Source organism: Abramis brama (assembly GCF_963993115.1).
Source record: "Abramis brama genome assembly, chromosome: 21".
NCBI classification, from domain to species: Eukaryota; Metazoa; Chordata; class Actinopteri; order Cypriniformes; family Leuciscidae; genus Abramis; species Abramis brama.
In genome coordinates this window covers 20056136-20079345 of record NC_139983.1, presented here as the reverse complement: position 1 = coordinate 20079345, position 23210 = coordinate 20056136, and the positions used below count along the sequence as shown (strand labels likewise).

Sequence of the window (23210 nt, the reverse complement as noted above, 5' to 3'; positions counted from 1 at the left end):
AATCATTTTTGTACTTCAATTTAAACGTATTTTATTTCATTTAGTGGCCATGGCAACATTTATAATTTTTAAGTTTTCATCTTATATTTTAGTTTTACTTTATTTCAATTAACAAAAACTATTTTTATTAGTTTTAGTTAACAATATTAAAACACTGGTACGCAGATATTACTGAAGCTTTAAATTCTCTGTTTTACCACAAAATATGCACTTTGTCAGAAATAGGACTAATATCTATTCTTGTAATACATTAATATTACAATTTTGGGTGAAATCGATAACCTTATCATTTTCATCTTAAGGACGTACAATGAATGGCCAGTAAAAAAAAAAAAAATCTACATTATTCTGTGCAAATAAATTAAACACAAAAAACTAAAATGCTACAAGTAAATTTAGGCATCATAACATTATAAGGTGCAGTGTTAAAATTGGATATTTATTTTGAGATTTGCTAAAGATTACATTCAACGATTACAATTTGCATGCTATTAAATTATTAGCGTTTTAGTGACTGTTGGATGACGAACTAAATAATCTTTATGTAAAAAAAAAAAAAAAAATCTCTAACATCAACGATTAACTCATATGGTACCAGTATATTGAGCATTCATACATCCTGGTAATGTCAATCTGATTCTTCACTGTTAAGTATATTTTTCAAGCTAATGACCTTGGGGTCCCTGCACAGCACGGAAACATATTTCTGACCCTGCCTCATTAATTCATTCGTTTTTTTCAGTCATTAATTTTTGTGCCATCCTCTGGTCGTTTCCTGTACTTATCTTGCCATACAGCAGAGCTTCCACAGAAGCACTAACACATGCCTGCATTATGAATGGGAAAAGTCAAAGAAATAATACTGTAGCTGCCGTTAAGCTGATGACACAAGCACACATGCGAGACACGAAAAGCTTCTTGTGGCTTGATGTCCATGAGTTCTCCTGTCATATCACGCTTTACCAGATATGAGCTAAAAATAAAGGCAATCCCATGGAGTGTTTTATTCAAAAGGCTCCAATTCCGAAATATTTATGGGAAAAGAACAACAGAGGAGCCTGCATCATGATCCACATCATACACTGTAACTAGTAGGGATGCACCATTGTAGTATGGTTAAATATCTAGTTTAGTGCTCATCATCATTATACAAAAATATCTGTTCGCAGAAAGTTGTGATCAACTAAAAAGTATTACGCATTTCATAGAGTCGCTTAATAAAAACAATTTGTTTCATATTATATCCCATATTATAAATCTGTACTGTTTTGTCTTTTTTTTTTGCTTTTAAACAAACACATTAAACTCTGATCTAGAATTTTAGTGAAATGAGCCATAAAAGATTATACATACATAGAAGAGCTGCACGATTCTGGATAAATTGAGAATCACGATTTTTAGGTTAAAATAAAGATCATGATTCTCCAATGATTATGAATAGAAAACTACACAAAATAACATGTAATTTACTAGCAGTTCTGACAAAATGTTAATTGCTGCACTCTATGTAAAAAATATTTGAATAATTTGAATTACTTTTTTATTGGTTTGAATGAATGATTCAATGACTCACTCAGAGGGACTTCACTTGTTTTACTGGATGAATCAGCATTTTTGAATGAATCTCTTGAAAGAATGATTCAATCACAAATACATTTTTTAAACAATCACTTGTCACCACCTACTGGTGAAATTATGTAATTTATGCAACCTTTATTTGAAGCGTCAAGTTACATTCAAAAGGCGATTTACTCTATTTTGTTTCCTATACGATTTTATCCCAGTACTTATGTGATCATTTGAATTACTGTAAAACAAAAATAATGATATTGTGATTTTATTTGTAAAGCTGTTTGTGAATGATTTTGTTTGTTTCATACCTATACATGACAACTGCTCTCTCTGGGACAGCGGAAGCACCAACGCAGATTTGAATCGCTGTGATCGCACTGGTCAAAGGTTCACGCCTTAGCCGAACATTTACATTTACGTTGTCATTTACTGTAGGAATGAGATCACGATCTTTTAACGATTAATCGTGCAGCACTATAAATGTTGGACTGACACCTGTACTTTTGAAAGCCTACAGAGAAAACAAAACATACTGTGTGAATTATAAAAAAATTACATAACATTATTTGCTTCCAATATCGGACTGAACCTTCTAATTATGCTGAAAAATAATACAAATACTAATATTAAAGTATAGCGATATGATAAACAAATGCTAATATTGGCATAGCAAGTATAACAAAATTCCACACCTGTCTTCAACCTATTCTGAGTCACTGAACTGAATAAATATATATTTTTTAATATTTACAGGTAAAGCAGCTATAAGAAGCTTTAATAAACTCTCAGCATGGGCCACAGAACGCTTCAGATCCTCAGTTAAATGTGCTGTCTATCAGCATAAGTGCAAGGTAGAGAAGGCTGATTCTGCCCGTCTGAGTTATTTCTGTAGAGCTGGTGTTTGAAACTGCAAATGAATGCTGCACCCCGCACTTACATTGACAGACAGCTGCATCTGGGAAGCTTTGTACTGCATCTGCTGCTGGCTTATGTAATATGTTTAAAATGGGCATCTTAGAGTCATTTTAGAGAACAGCTTAGATAATGGATGTGTATTTTGTCAAATTTGCTCTATCGCAGTCACACACAGACACACATTTGCACTGTGGGATAGAAAGCGTTCTTTCAATCCTTAAGATTTTCAAACAAAAGCTACACAGCCTTATCCCAATAGCATCAATTAACTGGACTGAGGTGTGAATGACATTTTGGGTGACAACAAATGGGATTTTTTCTTATTTGCAACATTGTATTAGGGGTGACCTGATATTGAATAATTAGCCTATATTATGCCAGATAACTGATAAATGCCCAATAATTAAATTCTATGCTATTTTTTATAAATAAATTAAAAAAATGTAGGTATCACAACAAATGTAGAGTTTTGAAAAGGGATATTAATTTTGAGATATGTAAAAGATTCTTAGGCCTGGTTTCAGAAACAGTATGGCAAGACAGTTTAACATTTAATCCTTAAAACCTTAAATTGGTACTAATACTTATTTATTAGATACTAGTACTTATTCATTAGTTACTAGTCATTATTAGATACTACTTATTCATTAGATACTAGTACCTATTAAATAGATACTAGTTCTTATTCATTAGATACTAGTACTTATTTCAATAGTGACTTGTAATTATTTTATTACTAGTAACACATTTAAAAATGTTGCCATTGACTTCTATAGGGATCTGTCATTCAGATATCAACTATTAAGTTCTGACTAGTATGTATTCCAATTGTGACTAGTACGTATTTATTAGATACTAGTAGTTATTCATTAGGTAATAATACTTATTATACTAGTACTTATTCAATAGATACTAGTACTTATTCATTAGATACTAGTTCCTATTAAATAGATACTAGTACTTATTAATTAGCTACTAGTACTTATTCAATAGATACTAGTACCTATTTATCAGATACTAGCATTTATAGTATTAATTCCATTAAAAAGGAAGGCTATTGTTATATTGTTATTATAAAAACGGCCTTCTGCAATTCAGTCCGTTTCCTGTGTCATCTCTTTTTGATATGTTGTTGGTTCAATAATATTCAACATATTATTTGCATAGTGATTATTTAAATAGTACTATATAGTATCTATTAAGGTAAGGATATATTTGATCTAAAATGTTACTAGTAACTTAAAAATAAGCACTAGTTCTATTTTTTCTTAACAAGTTAGGTATAATTAAATACTAGACACTATTGGAATAAGTACTAGTATCTAATAAATAAGAACTAGTATCTAATGAATAAGTACTAGTATCTTTAAAAAGGTAGTACCTAAGGAATAAGCACTAGTATCTAACGAATAGGCACTAGTACCTAAAAAATAAGCACTAGTAGCTAATGAATAAGTACTAGTACTTAATGGAATATATACTAGTAATTAAAAAATAAGTACTAGTAGCATGAAAATAGATACTAGTAGGTTTTAAGGATTAAATGTTAAAACAGCTTGCCATAGAGATGGGTCTTAAATTAAACCAGGATTACGCCTTAGTTTAATTAGGACATTTAAGTAGCTTTCATAAAAGTGTCTTAGAAAAAAACATTACTGGTGTGCATCTTGAGACAAAACAAAGGCACTGACATATTTTAAGATATGCCAGTTATTCAGTTAAAACAGCTCAAACATGCTTTTTAGTCTGGGACTAGCTTAAACTTTGTCTGTGAAACTGGGGGATTGTGTAGCTTTTAAGTGAGTGTTTGATGATTGTAAAGGTAATCTAAAAGTAAAAATAATGTAAATCTGCATGTACAATTAAATACCCAACATAATGATATTCTAATAAATGACAAAGAAAATCTCTAATATCACTCATTAACCAATATAGTGATAGAGTGTATCTTTAGTGTATCTATTTACAATTTAATATCTTTCCAACATTAAGAAAGGGGATGTCCCACTGTCACCCCGAATATTTAGATTAGTGGCAGATCAATGTAATTGTTTTAATTACCAATTCTTAAAAAGTTTACATTTATAAGTGAATGTAGGCCTAACCTAATATTGGGTGACTATAAAGTGCATATCAGTGAATGTTTACATATCAGTCTGAACTAGCAAAATGTTCTTTGAAGTAGACATATTTAAGCTTACGTTCATAATAAGATTAATAATTAGCAATAATAATTAGTTTTGAAAATTGCACTCCAGTTGACCCACACCCAGTTAGGCTATACACAGAAACGGGAAGAAGTTGTTTACAAGTCAATATCAATGTTCAAGAATGAACAATCTGAGCAAACGTGGGTATTTTTCGGAATTAAAATAAAATAAAATAAAAAGCTGAATTAAATTGATAACAAACGTAAATAAACAAAATATTTGTTGAATCCGACAGGTGAAAATGTCACGCCTTCTCTCGTCAGGTATAAGTGATGTAATGCTGAGCTCTGCATCCCGCGCGCCGCCGCACACAAGCTCGTTAGAGTAGAGTAGACTTTTTTGTTTTCTTCTCCACCTTTCAAAAAACAAGCATGCAGAAATTGCTCAACGTACCTTCTTCCACGCTGACATTCTAGGTATTCGTTGAGCTTGCGGCTACATGGTGAGGATGCAGCGAAGTTTTGAGAGTGCATGTGCTTAGCAGTCGCTCGCCGCCCCGCGGGTGCAGATGCGGCGGTCCCCTGGAGGTGATGTAGCGCTTGTCCACGCCGCTGGATGGCGCAGTTCAGGACGCTGCACGTTCAGGCGCCATCATGATGAGGTCGGAAATAGGACAACACAGGGAAAGAACCTGACGGTACTTTCTTTACATTATTATGACATATGTGTGCGATTTTACAGCTCTTTTTTTATATTCCCTTCATGTTAAATCCTGGATTCTTATTAAATGTGTAAAATAGACGGTTGACCTGATTTGCGCTTTATCATCTACTAACCCAGCCTCTGTTTACACCTATCAGAAAAGTGTAATGGAGTGTAATTTTGTTTACGATTGAGGAAAAAAAGGTCTTCATGATTCTCAGCCGCTGATATGTCTGTCAGAAAAGAAGGTAAGAAGAGAGCATTGAATAAAAGTGTGTGACAGTGCCCACGTGCTACAGAACTTGTGCTCTGCACGTGTTTTTATTGTTGACATATTGTGTTGACACACAAGAACACAACGTTTGTTTGTTTGTGTGTGTGTGTGTGTGTGTGTGTGTGTGTGTGTGTGTGTGTGTGTGTGTGTGTGTGTGTGTGTTAGTATTCCAGTCCAAGGTCCTGCAAAGATTGTATCCTACATCCCAAGAGCAGAGTGTGCTGCAACCTGTTTCCCAGGAGCAGAGCATACTTGTACCTGTGCCACCTGTGGAAAGACCTCAGTACATCCCACCCAAAAAGTCAGGTTGGAGTTTGCTTTATGCTTAAGTCCTTAAACTTTTATGGTGCCCCTTTTATGCTATTTTAAAGGTACCTAGTTTTGTTTTGGAGGTCTCCTACAATAGGTTTACATGCATCTAAGGACAAAAAAAACACTTTCATTTCTCATAACATATTGCAGTATCACTTCTTTTATCACAGTGCCTGAGATGGAACAATAAATGAATCTGTCTTTCTAAGCCACTCCTTTCCGAGAGCCAACTCTGCTCTGATTGGTCAGATGGCCCAGTCTGTTGTGATTGGTCTACCACTTAAAGCGCATGGCGGAAACAAAAGGCCTACTACTATATCTGAATTTCAACTCTGGAGGCTTCATTAGCACTTGTATACAGTAACAGTAACAATGGCAATGGTGTACCATATCAATTTGAGCTTGAGTCCTCATCCTTGGAACTGTATGCAAAGTGGATTTGCTTTCGCAGTGTCTACTACGCGACATGTCGGCAACATGAACCAAAATCCAGGCCTCAGCTACAACTGCAGTGTTGTGTTTGAAGGGTTTAAGTAGACATTGTTGACGGACAGCAAATGAAGACGATAGGCAGTTTATGCAAATTTGTCACAAACCTACATAGGTTTGTGCAGGAAATAAGACTGGAATTACTGACGACTTGTTTCAGGCAGTTCAGAATCGGTTCTTTCTTTTGGGAGACAATAACTCCATTTCTTGTGCACTTTAGTCTTTGAAAATTTGCAGACATTTTACATTTACAAATAGCTATATATAATATAAAACACTACATGGAAGGTAATATCCGAAAAAGCATAATAGGAGCACTAACAGGGGACTTGACTGCTTGTTTGCCCTTTCTTTCTCTCCATTTCTTAGGTAATGAGAAAAGTACAGCTGTACCAGAAAAAAAGCTCTACACTGTACTTCCTCCTCCTCAAGGCTACCTGATCACTAGCGGGGATGATCCTGTCACACTGTCCAATCCAGATTCCATTGACTCTGAGAACAGCCCAGTCGGTGAGTCGGTGATAACCGTGTTCAATCTGATTAATGACACACCTCTTAGGTTAAGACCACCATCTCTTTACCCTTTTATTTGATTTCTCTTTCAGTCACACATTCCAGTATGAAATGGATACCACTAGTTGCTGTGAAGTGATCCTAGTAATCCCTGTAAATAATTATTAGTCACTGCAGATTATATTAGCCAGTCTGCACCTGTATCTTGATATCCTGATTGATGTTTTTTAAATATTGGGTGATTTTTCTGTTTATTTTAATTTGCAACTCCTGTCGTGGATCCAAATGATCAAATCGTTTGATTCAGGGGAGCATGTTAGCCACAGCACCCATGATAAAAAAAGAACCTCAGAAATAACATCCTTATTCATCAGGAAAACAGTTTGGATTTATCATCCACACAAACACAAAATTAGTCATTTCTATGTTTAATTCACACAAATATCACAGAACCAAAATGAATCAGACCGTTTGAGATATTTGATATGCCCTGATCATTTGTGATATTTCACTGTGGCCAAATTGATACATGCTTTTTCCTGCTTCCTGATGTATTTATACAGGTAGGACAAGCCAAATCAAGGGTTTAACAAAATTAGGGTCTGTTGTAACATCCTTTTTGGGTAATTGTACTATATGACATTAAATTTTAATCACACCCAAAATATTTAATGACAAAACCAAGCACCTCCTCTATACGAAGTGACATTGTTGCATCTTTTATTACACATTACTCATCCACCATCATGAGTCTTTTAGTCCAGGTGTCGTATTTGTGATTTGGCTTAGTGTGCATGTTATACTTCTTTCCTCTTTCACTAAAAAGCTCTGTATATTTCTTCCTCCTACTGTCTTTTTGTTGCTATTGATCTGAATAGACCTCAATAGACCTGCAGAGCAGCAATAACTTCGTTCACAAGCTCTCTCTCTCTCTCACACACACACACACTTACTCATACTGTCCATGTTATTGAGGCCTTTCCTCATCCCTCCTTTATTGCAAAATGGTCTCATTGTATGAGCTGTATGCTGATGAGCTGAATCTTTGCTTCCTGCGGTGTGTCACTCAGATGTGCGGTCAGTTTCTCTGCTCTGAATACAGATGAAAAAAATCAATAGCTCAGCACAACTCAGTGTGTTTGTATAGTCCTAAGGAGCTCGAAAAGCCTGCAGAAAATTCCTGAAAGGGCAAAGGGGTGTGTGTGTGTGTGTGGTGCACTATCCACTCTGGTAATTGCCTCTTATACAGCATGAGCACATTTTTTGTAGGATGCTTTTTATTTGAAAGAGTCTACCAAGAGCATAAATGTAATGAGGCTGTAACTGATGTCATTCAGTTGTTATTGTGTATTTATTTAAATCCGTTCATGACAAATCAGTCACATTAAACCTCTTTTTCCAGATAATGGAGCCCGATGCTTGTCGGATTTAAAACCCCTTTGTAATAATTCTAATACTGTGAGAAAGTCCATAATCCTCCTCACCAATGAGCCATTTTTGGATCTTTCAGATGCAGATGACCATGAGTTACATAAGAAGAGGAAAAGGAGGAGAAAGAAAAAAGTGTCTCCCATTACTTCAGCCAAGGTATCCACCCCTCCAGCAGAGGGTGCTGTACAGGGCCAGACAGATGCTGTACATCCCAGCGATGAAGGGGACGCTGGAAGCTCATTGAGCATAGAGCGGCTCAGCAAGAACAGAAAGAGGAAGATGAAGAAGAAACGGCACAAAGAGAAACTCATCGCTCTTGGACTGGTGCCTCATGTGAGAGCTGTTGAGTTCACATACGCACAGAGTGAACATGGAAATTCAGAGGAGGTGCTCGACTTCCTTCGTACCACACAGGAGATCTACCTGTCTGATCGCAAGTCCTCTGGTATAGTATTTTACTATAGCATCACTTTTTTCTATGTTGAGGACAAATAAACACTACCGTTCCAAATTTTGGGGTTGGTAAGATCTTATGTTTTTGAAAGAAGTCTTTGACGGTCACCAAGGTTGCATTTATTTGATAAAAAGTTCAAAAGAACACCATTTTTTCTGAAATGGAAAGCTTTTGTAACATACACTACCATTCAGAAGTTTGGGATCAGTAAGAATTTATTTTATTTTTTTTTACTTTTAGAATACTTTTATTCAGCAAAGATGCATTAAAGGGGACATATCATGCCAAATGCACTTTTTTAGCCCTTAAATGCATTTTGTTGTATATTTGGAGTGTTTAGAAGTACAGAAAATATGAAATTATTCTCTTCAGGTGCTTCGTTGATATCTTTATATTCTGTTTTGGTCATATTTTTCAACCTGTTCCGATTTTTCTGTTATCTATGACGTTTTTTGAACTATTACGTCACAGTATTTGCAGCGGAACTGCCAAATAAGGACATTGACTTCCGGCCCAACACTTCGAGCAATCCGCCATTTTTATTTCTCGCTGCAATTTTGTAGTCCAAGCTAAAGGATGCAGAAGTTACGAGAGGGTAAGTTAAAATGTTCGGTTGTTGGATGTAGTAACCCACACGACACGCTTCATTACACCGTTTAATGTAGATGAACTGCCGCGCGTGACAGGGCGCATGTTTAACGTTAACTGAAAGAACGAGCAGAGAGAGACCCCGTCGCGCGCGCGCTCACTCTCTCTCTTCAGAGCCAGGCGAAAGTGTAAACAAGACATCACCGTCTCCAAACTAGACGCTGTCTTGCTCTCTCTCCCTCGCACATATTAATCAAAATAAATCGACACGGTGGTAAAAGGTCGGAAGACCAAAGTTTCATGTGTAAATACAGTACACACCATTGCGATACATCCATATGAAGACGTTGTTCTACAGGTTCGTCGTCTTCATTTTCATCTCGCTCCTGCTCCGACTCTGGCTCGAACATGTAAGGCTGGCTGAACAAGTCTTCCGTTGTTGACATTTTGTTAATAACGTGTGAATAAAAAGTTTCTGTGCCGCTAGATAATCGTATCTCTGCTATCAAACTAACGTTACAAAAATGGCCGAACGGGGTGGAGTTGAACCGAGTGTCACCGCTACAACCTGGAGAGGGGGCGGGGTATGAAGTGTCTCAATTGTATTTAAAGAGACCGCACCAAAACGAGTTGCTCTCAGACGCACATCAGAAAAGGGGTAGAAAAGGGGCCTGTGGAGCTATAATAATGAGGAATTCAGACCCAAGCATTGCAGTTCCGCTTTATATAGACTACAAATGTATGATTTATATGTTAAAAGGAACAATTTAAAAGCATGATATGTCTCCTTTAAATTGATCAAAAGAGACAGTAAAGACATTTATAATGTTACAAAAGCTTTCTATATCAGATAAATGCTGTTCTTTTGAACTTTCTATTCATCAAAGAATTTTGAAGAAAATGTACACAACTGTTTTCAACATTGATAATATAAATAAATGTTTATTGAGCAGCAAATCAGCATATTAGAATTATTTAGAATGAAGGATCATGTGAAACTGAAGACTGAAAATTCAGCTTTGCCATCACAGAAATACATTCCATTTAAAAATATATTCAAGTAGAAAACATGATTTTAAATTAAAAATAAAGTAAAAGTATTTCACAATATTACTGTTTTTGCTGTATTTTGGATCAAACAAATGCAGCCTTGGTGAACAGAAGACACTTCTTTTAAAAACATTAAAAAAATTACCGATCCGAAACTTTTGATACAGTGTATATATGTGTGTGTGTAAAAGTAATGAGATAAACATAATGTATTGCCACTCTTCTTTTCAGGCTCCTGTGTAGAAAGTGGACCTGCTCTCTCCCTCACTCCAGCTGAGACTCTGTTCTCTCGTCTGTCTGGTAGGACGCTGCCCCCTGCTGAGATCTCCAGGCTGTGTGGACTCAGGGCTCTATTGGTGAATAATGAAGAGCAGTTAAAATCACAGCTGCAAGAATTCAGGAACACAAGTATATTGCCTGCAGGTGAGTGAGGGCGCTTGGACCTCCCATGTATGAACTTTTGTTTTATAGTAATAGTTGCAAACAATAGAATATTGATTTCACTGCCAAAAGACTAAAAATGCCCACAAATACACAAGCTACTATCATGCAAAAGTTTGGGGTCACTAATAAATATAAATAAATAAATAAATATATGTAATAAATAAATAAATAACCACTTACAAACAATATTTTTTTTTTTAAATAAATAAATAAATAAATATATATATATATATATATATATATATATATATATATATATATATATATATATATATATAATATTATTATTATTATTATTTAAAAAATATATATTAATTGTTTTAAAGTAATTAAAAAGTGACAGTAAAAACATTTACATTGTTGAAAAAAAATTTTTTTTAAAATACATCAAAGTATGTATCATGTTTCCACAAAAGTATTAAGCGGCACAACTGTTTTCTACATTGATGATGATAATAATAAAAAAATTATTCTTGAGCACCAAATCAGCATATTAGAATAATTCAAGAAGGATCATGTGACACTGAAGATTGGAGGGATGGTGAGCCTTCCATCAGAGGAATAAATTACATTTTAAAATATAGACGACACTTATTTTTAAATAGTATTTCACAGTAATACTATTTTTTATGTATTTTAGATCAAATGAATGCAGACCTCAATATTTTGAATGGTAGATGTATATTTTATATATATATATATATATATATATATAAATAATAATAATATTATTATTATTATTATTATTATTTTTTTTTTATTTTTTTTATTATTTTTTTATTTTTTGTCTTTTATTTGCATGACTTTAACGGGATGCCACTCACTTTAAGAAGGTCATGTGACGATAACTTGGCATAGTATGCAGCTTACAATGTATATTGTGCAACAGTCAGTAAGTTCGATTCTCAACATACCCAAAGTATCGATCAAGAAAAATCTGCAGCATACAAAGTGCTTTCTTGCAAACTTTTGGCTTTATATGCATAAAAAAACAATAACAATTTTGTGCGTTTACATTGAATGTGCCCATAGTGGGTTTTTTAGCCTTACTTTTCAGGTATGTGTGTTTGTGTAGTCAGATTAGACCTTAATAAGATGATCAGAGTTTTACTAAAGAGATACAAGCACCCAGCAGATTCACGACATTACGCACAGGTGTCCATGGTGACCCCTAAACATAGCCTCCATCTCCACAACAACCACAGGAGACATAACATTTATAAAAAAAATTCCCCATACACCATTATTTCCACCAGTAATTGCAGTAGGCCATTAATGTTACTCTGCAGATATGTGTTTTCCCTCAGATGTCCTAATAACAACAAATTGTATGGGAATCTAGGTCCAATAGTGCATTTCAATAAAGCGGTACTTTCTATTTTTATTTAGCCCTTATTTGACCAGGTTGGTCCTGTTGTGATTTTAATCTCTAGCTAAAATATCAGCCAAATCCAGACAGTAGTAAACATAAATTCATGATTCCTAAGCAAACAACATAAGAACACACATAAATATTGGCAAATGTTACATTTAGATGATCTTTCTCTTTCTCGTTTTACAGATGAGGTTTCAGTGGTATGTGCTCTTATTGAGTATTGGCTTACAGAGATTCTGCCCATACAGAGAGAGCAGAAGACATGACGTCCCCAGATTCAGATCCTAAGAGGAAAGCGACTGTGAATAACCAGCAGGTCTCTGATTGTAATACCTCATAATATCTCATCAGTCGTGCTGTTTTATAGTCAAGGAATTCAAGAAACTCAGGATCAAATTGCAGCAGCAACAATTTGCATACCTTTTAAAGACCCAGCATGATATATTCTAGTTTATTTTGCCTTCACAATAATAATGACTTATGAAAAAGATTTTTTACACATTTTCTGCTGCTAATTTTTTTATCATAGAACACAAATACACTCTCACAGCTGTTCCAGAAAGTATGTTTCAGCTATCCAAACACTAGATTATTATTATTGACCGTGACGCTGGATCACCTTCCACAGCTCATTATGAGGACTTCGTGGTTTAGCGTCTTAGCAGCTAATTACCTTAACATCAGAACGTCAGCAGCCCCTCACTGATCTCAGAGACTGTTTAGATCATGACATTTAAGCTTTTACTCACTAGACTGCTCATTTCCCCAAAACAAAGCCTCATTTAGGTTTTGTTTTTTGTTTTTTTCACATTGTAATGAGCTACTTTGGGGCATCAATGTGACAAGCCACTGTGAATAGAAAAATGTCTTAGTGCAGCTATAAAGATATTAAAGTTTTATTTCAATTCACAAGATAAACAAATGTGTCCTTGTTTCCATTGATTGTTTGATACACTTACCTGCATTAAGTGCAGTGCACGACATACAAAGATCCATTGATACGGATACATTGGCTTATCCATGACGTCAAGGAAGAATGACTTTAACTAAACAAGCATCTCTAGACAGCCATGTGTGTGTTTGTGCTAATCTGAGATACTCAAGGCAACCCACAGCGTGGGGTTTGATGCCATTATAGGATCACATGGATCTGGGTTGTCTCAGACAGAGAATACGTTTTTTTTATTGCTTCCCATTAGGTTACAATGTTTAGAAATAATAACCCTTCTGTATCTCTGAGAAATGTTTTCTTACGCCAGTTGGAATATGAGGCGGACGACACAGCAGGTGTGATGGTGAAATTATAGCAGCTGAAAAGAACAAAATATCATCTTGTTTTAGCACTAAGCGCAGCATATCATCACACTAAATGCTCACTGCAGCTTTAATATCGCAGTTTATTGATTTACGGTTTATATATCATATCCACTCAAAAGATGAGAGGCAATCCTGCAAAGAGGTGGAGCAAATATCTGCCAGTCATAAATGCTCGGAAAAGCAATTTAATTTAAACATACTAAATGATCTGCCACTGACTGAGGTCTGTTTGTTTAACAGGTCCTCATAAAGAACAAGATTTGTCGGTCCCCAGTGAGGCCTTCAACTCACAGACTGATATAACATTGTGTGGCTAAAGGGTCTATAGGACTGTGTTGGGAAAGACAATATTCTGCTGTCCCTTGTTTATTATGTTCTCTACCCTGAGGCAAAACTCCAGACAGGTTCATTTTGCAGAGTGTAGCAACAAACAGATATTTAACTAGGTGAATAAGCAAGACAAAATGGTGGCAGAAACTGCTACTCCATACGGTTTTTGTTTGTAGAACCATTCAAAAGTTTGGGGTCAGTAAGAGTTTTTTAAAGAAATTTAAACTTGTATTAATCATGCATTAAATGTATCAAAAGTACATTGTTACAAAAGATTTATATTTTAAATAAATGCTGTTAAATGTTTTTAACTTTCTATTCATCAAAGAATCCTAAAAAAAATAAGTTTCCATAGAAATATTAACAACAAAAATATTATTTTTAATATAATAACATTGATGGCAATAAAAATGTTTCTTTAACAGAAAATCAACATATTAGAATGGTTTCTGAAAGATCATGCGATGAGGACTAATGATGCTGAAAATTCAGCTTTGCTCTCTTTTTTTATTTTTATTATTGTGACAGGACAGTAGAGAGATGACAGGAAACGAGGTGGGAGAGAGACGGGGGATGGGATCGGGAAAGGTCCACGAGCCGGGATTCGGACCGGACCGCCCGAGCGTAAAGGCGCTACATGTCAGCGCACTGACCACGAGGCCATTGGCGCTGACAGCTTTGCTCTTTTTTTACTTTTACTTTACTTTTACTTTTTTTTTTTTTTAAAAGACTTTCAAAAAACAAATCTGACCCCAGACTTTTTAACAGTTGTGTAAATTCACTTTAAATAATGTCTTACCCTAACCCCTCAGAAAGATTGATGCCTCATCAAATGGTGACTACAAAAGTAGTTTTGACTATAAAAACTAGCATAACCTATAGGACTATTGTCTGTACTGTAGTAATACAATGGTATTCTTGGTGTATATACACTGTATGGTATCATACAGTATCATGGTAATATCATCTGATTGGTTGTTTTTTGCTTAAAATTTTGTTTGTTTTATGTCATGTTGTTTATATTATTTTGTGGGATTTTTTCCTTTCTTTTTTTTTTTTTTCTTTTTTTTTTTTTTGTTCTGATAACTGGGTCGCCTCTGACTTGTGTCAGTAGACTTTATAGCCCTTTCCGGCTTTACACGTGCCAAGCTTTACAAGAATGTCCTTCACAACAACTTAACCTCGTATCCTATACTGTCGCAGCTGTCGTCATCGCTAGCATGTCTACGTGTTTGCTAGCCTCTTTTGTTAATCTCATTGAGAGACAGACAGACAGATGGGGACTGTCTATATAAGCTATGATCACAGGAAGACGTGATAGACGTGCACTCCTACCTGAGTGAGCTCTATCCTCTGTGAAAACTCCCTGTCAGAAAGGAAAGAAACAAGGAACCAGAGGAAGAGGTAGTCCTGCTCACAAACAGCTCCGAGGCCTAGTGACAAACTTGATATGTTTTTTGGTCTCCCACGTCCTATTTCAGGATACATTCGCTACTTGCAGGTAAGTAAAATAATCTGTCCAGATGTGCATGTTATGGATAAAAAACTGAATAGCTAAACAGTCTAAATGAATCATCTGTAGATGTTATAGTTTTGTATATGTATTTACACCTGAACTGGGGCAGAACTCCAGTGCTAAACATAAAGCTGATTGGACATTGATGTAATGGGTGAATAATTGTTTTCTATAATTCAAGAATTTTTATAACATTCCACATGGTGTGATTTCAATCACTATAATCTCAAATTAAGCATTAAATCTGCAATTATTACATTAGAGAACTGTTTGATCTAATTATAATCCATTTGTGTAACAAGCCGGTCGTTATAGAATTATTATGATTTACAAGTGTACTTGGCCATTGTTCACTTCAAACATTTAATGTTTCACAGCCAAAAGAAAAGAGTCATCATTCAGTCATGCAGGCTGAGGTGTTCCTAATTAAATGTGACCTGAAATGTAATGTTTGTCAGTTCATCACACAATGTAACCATGTGTTTGCACTCTCTTTCAGACGTCAGCAGTGCAGACTGTGAACAACAGGGATCACGATCTTGTAGTGCCGAGGTTGGCTGTTGTTCTGGGTGCTTTAGGGTTTGCAATGTCCGGATACAGCTCTCGCCAACTCAGTATTCACCACCGACCCTCCACGCGCATCCTTAATTGGATGTCCAAACCCGCCACTAATGTTGAGAGTCCAGGATCCCCATCAGCCCGAGCCCGTCTGGCTCCCGCCAAGGCTGCCATGGCATCCATCAAAAAAGATGAAGAGGATCAACCAATCAAAACCACAGGTGGCATCGAGCAGCCTGTGAAGACACCAACTGCCGCATAAAGAAAAAACTTTAGCCATACAAGGTCTTACTGTGTAAGATGGAGCATTAGTCAATAATTTAGTCAGTAGTGGAATGTGCCTTTGTACAAGAAAGCCAGTTTGCCCTGATTAGTTTGTGTTTATTTATGAGGTCGGCCACAGTTGCTCAAATGATTCAGCAGATCTGTATTAATGACCAACTGTTGGTCATACATTGAATTGACATGTTTGTGAAAATTACTTGAATTTTTTCAAATCTGTGTAAAAATACAGGCATATGATTTGATGATGGCATGCTTAGGCGTTGTCACTGGTCGAGCGACATTGTGAATTCAACTCTATTTTAATATGCTGAATCAAGCCCACATGCTAGGCATAATTTACACATGTCTGTCAGTGACATCCTGATGACTGGTCTTAGAAATGTATTTACAGTAACAATATCACCCATGATGACTGGGATGTTTCCTAAGCTAAATCGTTTCCTGAAGATTATTTCACTGAGTTTATTTACTAGGGCTTGTTAAGATGTAAACGTAGGGGAGACTGTGAATGAGCGAGAAGCTGATTAACCTGTTCTACGCTCTTACAGAGAGAAATTGGCATTAAAAACAGTCCTGTATATTAAACTACTTGCAGACAACTGGGAGGATTGTTCTGATATGTTTTGTATTTATAATGTTTTTAAATGCTTATTTTAGTTTTTATATGGCTGCAGTGCTGATAACTGTCTATCTTATAAACAAGAAATGTAAACTATTGTGTAAATTTAGCTGTGTATGGATTTACATTTTATGCAAATAAAGAACTAACTTAATTTTTCTTAGCCTTTTTATTTAAAAGCCTTTGACTTTTATGGTCTATAGTTTTTATATTGTGATAAAAAAAAGCGTCAATAAATCACTTATTGCCTTGCAGTCATTACAGTATTACTACACTACAGTAGATCAGATAAGCTAAAGCTAAACAACAATATTAACCACCTGTTGCTCAGGGCTCAAGTCTTTAAATTAGGAACAGGTCAGAGGTTATGGTGAACTGACAGACTGCCTGTAGTATTCGTTAATCTATATAAATCACACCTCAGTTAGCATAAAACCTTAATAACGATGATGTTAATGAGGGAATGTACTCGCACGTGACTCCTGGTGGAAAGTAACTCGGTCACTTGGAGGGTGTTTACACAGGACTCAGGAGTTGTTTATTTGTGAGTTGTCGCTCCTTAAAAAGCTGAGGACAAGGTCATAATGCTTTAGATCTAGTTCACGCTGTTTTCAGTAGTAGTACTGCTCAGTCCTCGTGAGGGGGCAAAAGGACCGTTTTTAACTGTGCTTCAGAGTTTATACCCACATCCTGCATTCTCTGCTCATGATCCGCTCCCGTCCGTGTCCGTGAAGAGGTGCGACTCCACTAGCGACAGCATGTAAAACTTCCCCGTCAGTCCCGGTGAACACAAGACCTTCAATAAGGTGTGTAACATAAACGATTCATTATTATGGTTTTCTTTATCGTTTAAGTGTTTTTATATTTTATTAATTCATATAAGTATGATTTGCGGTCCTTTTCTCCAGATGGTGATGCTCGCTGTCCGTGTAATATATGTTATTTTCTTGTTTTATTATCTTGGTTTAAAGATGTTATTGATAGACTTTATTCTCTTGGTTTAAAGTTGCTTGTTCGTTAAACTTGAAGTAGGAGAGGCCGGAGATTGTTGTAACACTGGGTGGCAAGTTAACAGTTTTAACCCATTAGAATTTATCAAAAAGGTAAACCGATGATTGATTAATGTTTTCTTTCTCATTTTGTTATAAAATACAACCATATTAATTAATTAAACTACAAAATATTAGATATTAAAAACAATGTACGTTATTGTTGTTAGTAGCCTATACTATTAATAAATCGTCGTAATTTATGTAGCCTAAAGTTTTTTTGTGAACAATCAGTTCAGAATCCTGCATTGTTCACCTTAGATTGAATGGCTATAAAAAGTCATTATGCAAACAATACAATTTACTTTACCTGTTGAACATTGTTGGATGCTGTTCTTTAGAGACCAACCAAAATGTGCCATTTATTAGTAGTCCTGATATTATATGACAACCAAATTTACTTGCTTAAGTACATTTGATTTTCTATATGCTTTTTTAATTACATTGAAACCAAATGTCTTATAACAATCCATGGTGTTCCCTAATTATTTGCTCTACCTCTTTCATTTAGCAAACTTGTGCTGTCAATAGGCTTTTGCATTTTCATGCAAACTTTACCACAAACCTCATTCAAATTGTTCTACACGTTGTTGGAGAGCTTTCTGAATATCTCAGAGACCTGGAAGAGGAGTATGAGTGGAGATACTAATCTAATGTACAATCTTGTTATATCTTTTGAGTTTTTGTTATTTGGATATTGAATAAAGAGTGCATGGGACATAGAACACGTGTGTGAGAATGGGTGCTAAAGAAAAGGGTAACACTTTATTTCGATGGTCTATTTTAGACATTCTACTAACTATTTAAGTAACTTTGCAACTACATGTCAACTGCCAGTCAATTAGAGTATTAGTAGACTGTCTGCTTAATAATATCAGCTAACACTTTATTTTGATGCTCCCCAACAGACATTCTACTGACTATAATAAGTAACTTTGTTTTGTAACTACATCAGGGTTACCAAGTCTTGGGGTTTTCCCACAGAATTGGACTACTTTTAAACAAGTTGATTTTTCCCCCTTGGGTTAAAGGTTAATTAGACTGAAATGCTTGTATTGAGAATGAAATATTTTAGCCATTTTACATTCTAACAACTATAAAACTGTGGTAGCTGATTGGTAATGGCATTGGTCTTCTTTATGAAAACATGATGTTTATGATTACATGGAGTTTTAGGTGTGGGAGTGGCATATTTTGAGTTTTGATATTTGGGATAGGGTCAGTTGGCTAGTTTAAGGTTACTTTTGATTGGCCATTGGACTATTTTTGTTACACAGACCTGGGCAACACTTAACATACTAACCCGAATTTCTAACCCTAACCTAACAGTCTACTACAGTACTAATACAGTTAGTTGACATGTAGTTGCAAAGTTTCGTAAGTAGAATGTCTAAAGTGGACCATTGAAATAAAGTGTAACCAAGAGAAAAAAAAATGTGTATAATGATTTTTTTTTTACTCATTCACTAGACTGAAAAAGCTGTTGGTAACATGGGGAATAACTCTGGAAAAGAACGACATGGATCTTCAGGTAACTAGCTTTTGACAACAAACATACACACACACACATATTTGAATTTTCTGGTGTATTAGATGTGTTATTGAGATCTGAGGCAATAACCCTATAGGGGCAGGAATCAACAGAGGCATTTTTCACAAGAGATAAAATAACAGCATGTAGAGACAGAGAGATATAGAAACAAAAAATAAAGGAATACAGAAAAGAATGCTGTGTAAAGCGTAGTTTCTAGGCATTTGACTGTCCAATATTATGAAAGAAAGAACTGCAGGACAGTTATTAAATATATTAGAGAGCGAGTCATTATTGGCATACTGTATTGTACATTCTTCCCTGTTATTGGTGGTGTCCAGAGCCCTCAGACTTACTGAATCAGCAAACCTTTCCCACCCAAGGAGAAGACAAAGGCTTTTTAATGAAGAACACCCACTCACACACATTCAATCTAATCTGCTCCTGTTGGTTTGTATTCAGAAAAAGCAAATAATGAAACCTGCCTATTTTATAAAACTAAAAATTTTCCTAAATGATTAGTTCACATAAAAATGAAAATCATTTACTCATACTCAAGACGTTTCAAAACGGTATATTCACTTTTGTACATGGAGCACTTTGAATAGTGTGCTGGTTCCTCTAATAATAATGTACCAAAGAGAATGTAAAAGCACAATTAAAGTGTATGACTTGTGCACTATATGTCCCAAGTATTCTGAAGCTTTTTGTGAAGATTTGACAACAATTTAAGTTGATATTTGCCAACATTTTCAAATTAAGTTTATTATAAACTTAATATATTATAATATATATATATAAGATATATTTTGCTAGAAAACAAGAAAGAAATGTGGAAAAAAACAGTGATAGTAGTGTCATTTATCAAAATAAAGAGACAAAAAATCTATACTTGGTAGTCAAATCTGTACTGTATATGGTAGTCACATAATTCTTGTCCCCTGAAATCATGAATATTAACCACATTCTGAACATCCCATGAATAACGGAAATAAAGTTTCATTTCTGTGACAGACTAATCTATGCACACAAGTTATTATGTCAGGTAATGTTTTATTACAGTATTCTGAGAGCTCCACCTCTGTCTCTCTGCAGGCACTGCTGTGGACATATATGAAACACCTCCCGCCTCGCCATATAGTCTTGTTTCTACTTTGTCACCAACGTCTCAGCTGGTGTCCATTTCCAACTGCACAAGCACAGCCACCCCAGAAACGACTCAAGATGCTCTCAGTCCGCCACTCATCTCCACCAATCAGAATGATTCACTTTTGGACTGCAGGACAGGGCCTGCGAAAGAGACTGAGGAATGTGAGATGACAGAAGCACCTAGTCTGTTATCTCATCCGTCGTGTGTGTGTGTGCATGGAGACACAGAAGTGGATGCAAAACTCCTCCAGGAGTGTTTGAACACACTACAGCTCAACAACACTGAAGAATCTACACACATTCTGAATGGTGCGTCAGACAGTCATGTTATGTACACTGATTCATTGATAAATTAGAGCATGCACATAATTAAATGAACTGCAAACATTTTTAGGAAGTGGTCCGCACACAGTATTAGGAAAGTTACTCTAAAAAAGCAATTGTATTGCTATCTACTAATTACATCTTCAACAGTATGATTAGATTACTGTACTTATTACTCTTTCTAAATCCCATATCAACCTCGACCATGAAACTGTCCTATTAATTCTTTCAAATAAATTACTTTTATTTAATGGGAGAAGGTTAAATTAAAAACATACATTTTAATATTAGATGTTTAATTTTTATGTTAAATCCACTATTGTGTTATATAGAATTGTTCTATAGTTTATACAATATTTAATCCAATTACATCAGAAGTAACTAATTAAATTACAGAAAATTTAAGAGTAATAGTTTACTTTTTCAAGGGAAAGGTAATTAAATTACAGTAATTAATTACTTGTAGTAATGTATTTCACCCAACACTCTCCGCATATAATAATACATTAGCCTGGATGCCAGCCGAACTTAGCCCCGCCCACAAAATTTTTAGGTCGGGAAGTTCTGATTAGATTAGATTCTGACTAGAATCTGAGTATGACGACGTCAGGCTAATAATACATTATATCAAAGTATTATATAAATCTGTGGGTCTCAAATGGTGTTGCTGGTATGTTCTTATCATGGACAGCAGGGAGGACAAAAAATGCAAATAATAAAATGTAGTTAACCGTATAAGCATGTGTATTTATACTGGCTTATTTTAAAAAATAAAAACAAACAAAATTAAAGTCACTTGGCCAACATGGACACCATGAAAACCATGAACAAAACTGTGAAAGGTAAAAGAAAATATAACCCACAGTACAAATAGTATTTATTTATTCATTCATTCAATTTTTTATTCATTAATTTGTTCATTTTCATTCGTCATTTTGGGTTATCCTGAATCTGGGTCCTGAAGAAAACCTCTGATACCCTTATAGATTTTAATTCATTAAATGTTTATTGAACATTTGTATCACTTTTATCATATTGCTGTTGCTGTGGTTTTATAAAAACAATAAGCCGTTCGAGGTCATGCATTGCAGTGATTTTACCACTGCTGTAAACCTAAAGTAACACGCTTCTTTTAGTGCATTATTGCTTTATTATGTTCTTAGCAAATACCTGTATTATTTAGAATTTGATAAATATTTAGAATCACATTTTTGTATGTTTTTCAGATCTGTTACAAGGTTTTCTGGTGGAGAGGGAGAAGATGAAGGAGGAATTGAGAAGTTGTAAGGAAAAGATTCAGGTGAATCACACTTGCTTCTTTTTGTACCATCCATGTCCTCTCAGTTTTTGCTTGACACTTTGCTTTCTAAAATTCCCTCTTTTGAAGACAGGAAAATGCAACAGGAAGTAACATTGTTCCCAGAGGGGCAGGTCAGGGAGGGTTTGATAACAGCCTGTCAGCTTCAGCAAAGGCTTATGGGACATGCAATCCTACAAATGACTCCCTTCCTGTCTTAGTTGAGGAATGGACATTGTTTTTGTGAGTGGTTTGTGTTATGGTTCTGCTAACATGGTCCTAATCTGGTAGTCTCAAGGAATCAGATCAAATTAAATCTATTTTTGACAGGAAGGAGGAGAGGAAGGCAGGAAGGGGCAGAGAAGAAAAAATGAAGAAAGAGAGGGTGAAATTGTGCACTTCTCTTAGACTTGCATTGATTTCTGAATAGATTGATTTAGCATTGATCTATAGCATTAATATGAAACAAAGAGAATGTTTATTAGTTAGTTATAGCAACATTTAAAAAACAGAATGGTTCTCTGGTCACAAGCAGCTATACAGGGTGTCAGGCCTGAAGAAGTAGGAGTGTTTGAGACACAGATGGAAACAGGGAGTGAACAGGACATAATGAGGGGGATGTGGGGAATTCTGTTCAGCTCCTGCAAGAACAAAACTTTTTTGTTTGGCCCCTGTGACAGTAGAAGTCAGCATGTAACGACTCACTGACCAAACAACAGAGTGAGTGTGTTCCTCCCCAGCCGTCTGTGAGTGCACATATCTTTAAAATGCAACTCAACTACTAAGTGCACTTACATGCACCTCAGTTGTGACTAAAGCAGTAACTGATCTTTAACTACAATGCAGTGTTTAATATACATTATTTATCAGTGTTCAACATAATCTTTTTCATTAATGTGCCATCATAATCTTTAATTAACTTTCCCTCTCCCTTGGAAAGACATCTCTTCTCTGATGACATTCAGG

At 35.4% G+C, this 23210-nt stretch overlaps 3 protein-coding genes across 3 annotated transcripts in view; all 3 read left to right on the top strand.

Annotated features, from left to right (window-relative positions):
• The first annotated feature begins 5000 nt into the window (after window positions 1-5000).
• On the top strand, window positions 5001-13185 carry erich1 (glutamate rich 1). Its single transcript, XM_084096895.1, has 7 exons — window positions 5001-5334; window positions 5498-5587; window positions 5779-5919; window positions 6784-6924; window positions 8438-8803; window positions 10682-10873; window positions 12456-13185. The coding sequence occupies exons 2-7, from the start codon at window positions 5569-5571 to the stop codon at window positions 12533-12535; spliced, it is 939 nt and encodes a 312-aa protein (XP_083953021.1). The 5' UTR covers window positions 5001-5334; window positions 5498-5568; the 3' UTR covers window positions 12536-13185.
• A 1981-nt stretch (window positions 13186-15166) lies between these two features.
• LOC311072637 (uncharacterized protein) lies at window positions 15167-17048 on the top strand. The gene is made up of 2 exons (XM_084097789.1): window positions 15167-15417; window positions 15932-17048. Exons 1-2 carry the CDS (start codon window positions 15367-15369, stop codon window positions 16250-16252), a joined length of 372 nt encoding a protein of 123 aa, XP_083953915.1. The 5' UTR covers window positions 15167-15366; the 3' UTR covers window positions 16253-17048.
• A 285-nt stretch (window positions 17049-17333) lies between these two features.
• LOC311071987 (cytospin-A) overlaps window positions 17334-23210 on the top strand; it is a 15298-nt gene continuing 9421 nt past the window's right edge. Inside the window, exons 1-4 of the mRNA XM_084096659.1 lie at window positions 17334-17700; window positions 19414-19474; window positions 20570-20932; window positions 22174-22247. Of these exons, the coding sequence (XP_083952785.1) occupies window positions 19435-19474; window positions 20570-20932; window positions 22174-22247 (477 nt within the window). The 5' untranslated portion in view covers window positions 17334-17700; window positions 19414-19434. The remainder of the gene's footprint in view (window positions 17701-19413; window positions 19475-20569; window positions 20933-22173; window positions 22248-23210) is intronic.

Bases quoted from the DNA above. Each gene is read 5' to 3' on its own strand.
- LOC311072637 (XM_084097789.1), top strand. From the start codon at position 15,367: ATGTTTTTTGGTCTCCCACGTCCTATTTCAGGATACATTCGCTACTTG. The intron at 15,418-15,931 runs GTAAGTAAAATA...ACTCTCTTTCAG, and splicing joins GATACATTCGCTACTTGCAG to ACGTCAGCAGTGCAGACTGT.
- erich1 (XM_084096895.1), top strand. The intron at 6,925-8,437 runs GTGAGTCGGTGA...TGGATCTTTCAG, and splicing joins CTCTGAGAACAGCCCAGTCG to ATGCAGATGACCATGAGTTA. The intron at 8,804-10,681 runs GTATAGTATTTT...TCTTCTTTTCAG, and splicing joins GTCTGATCGCAAGTCCTCTG to GCTCCTGTGTAGAAAGTGGA.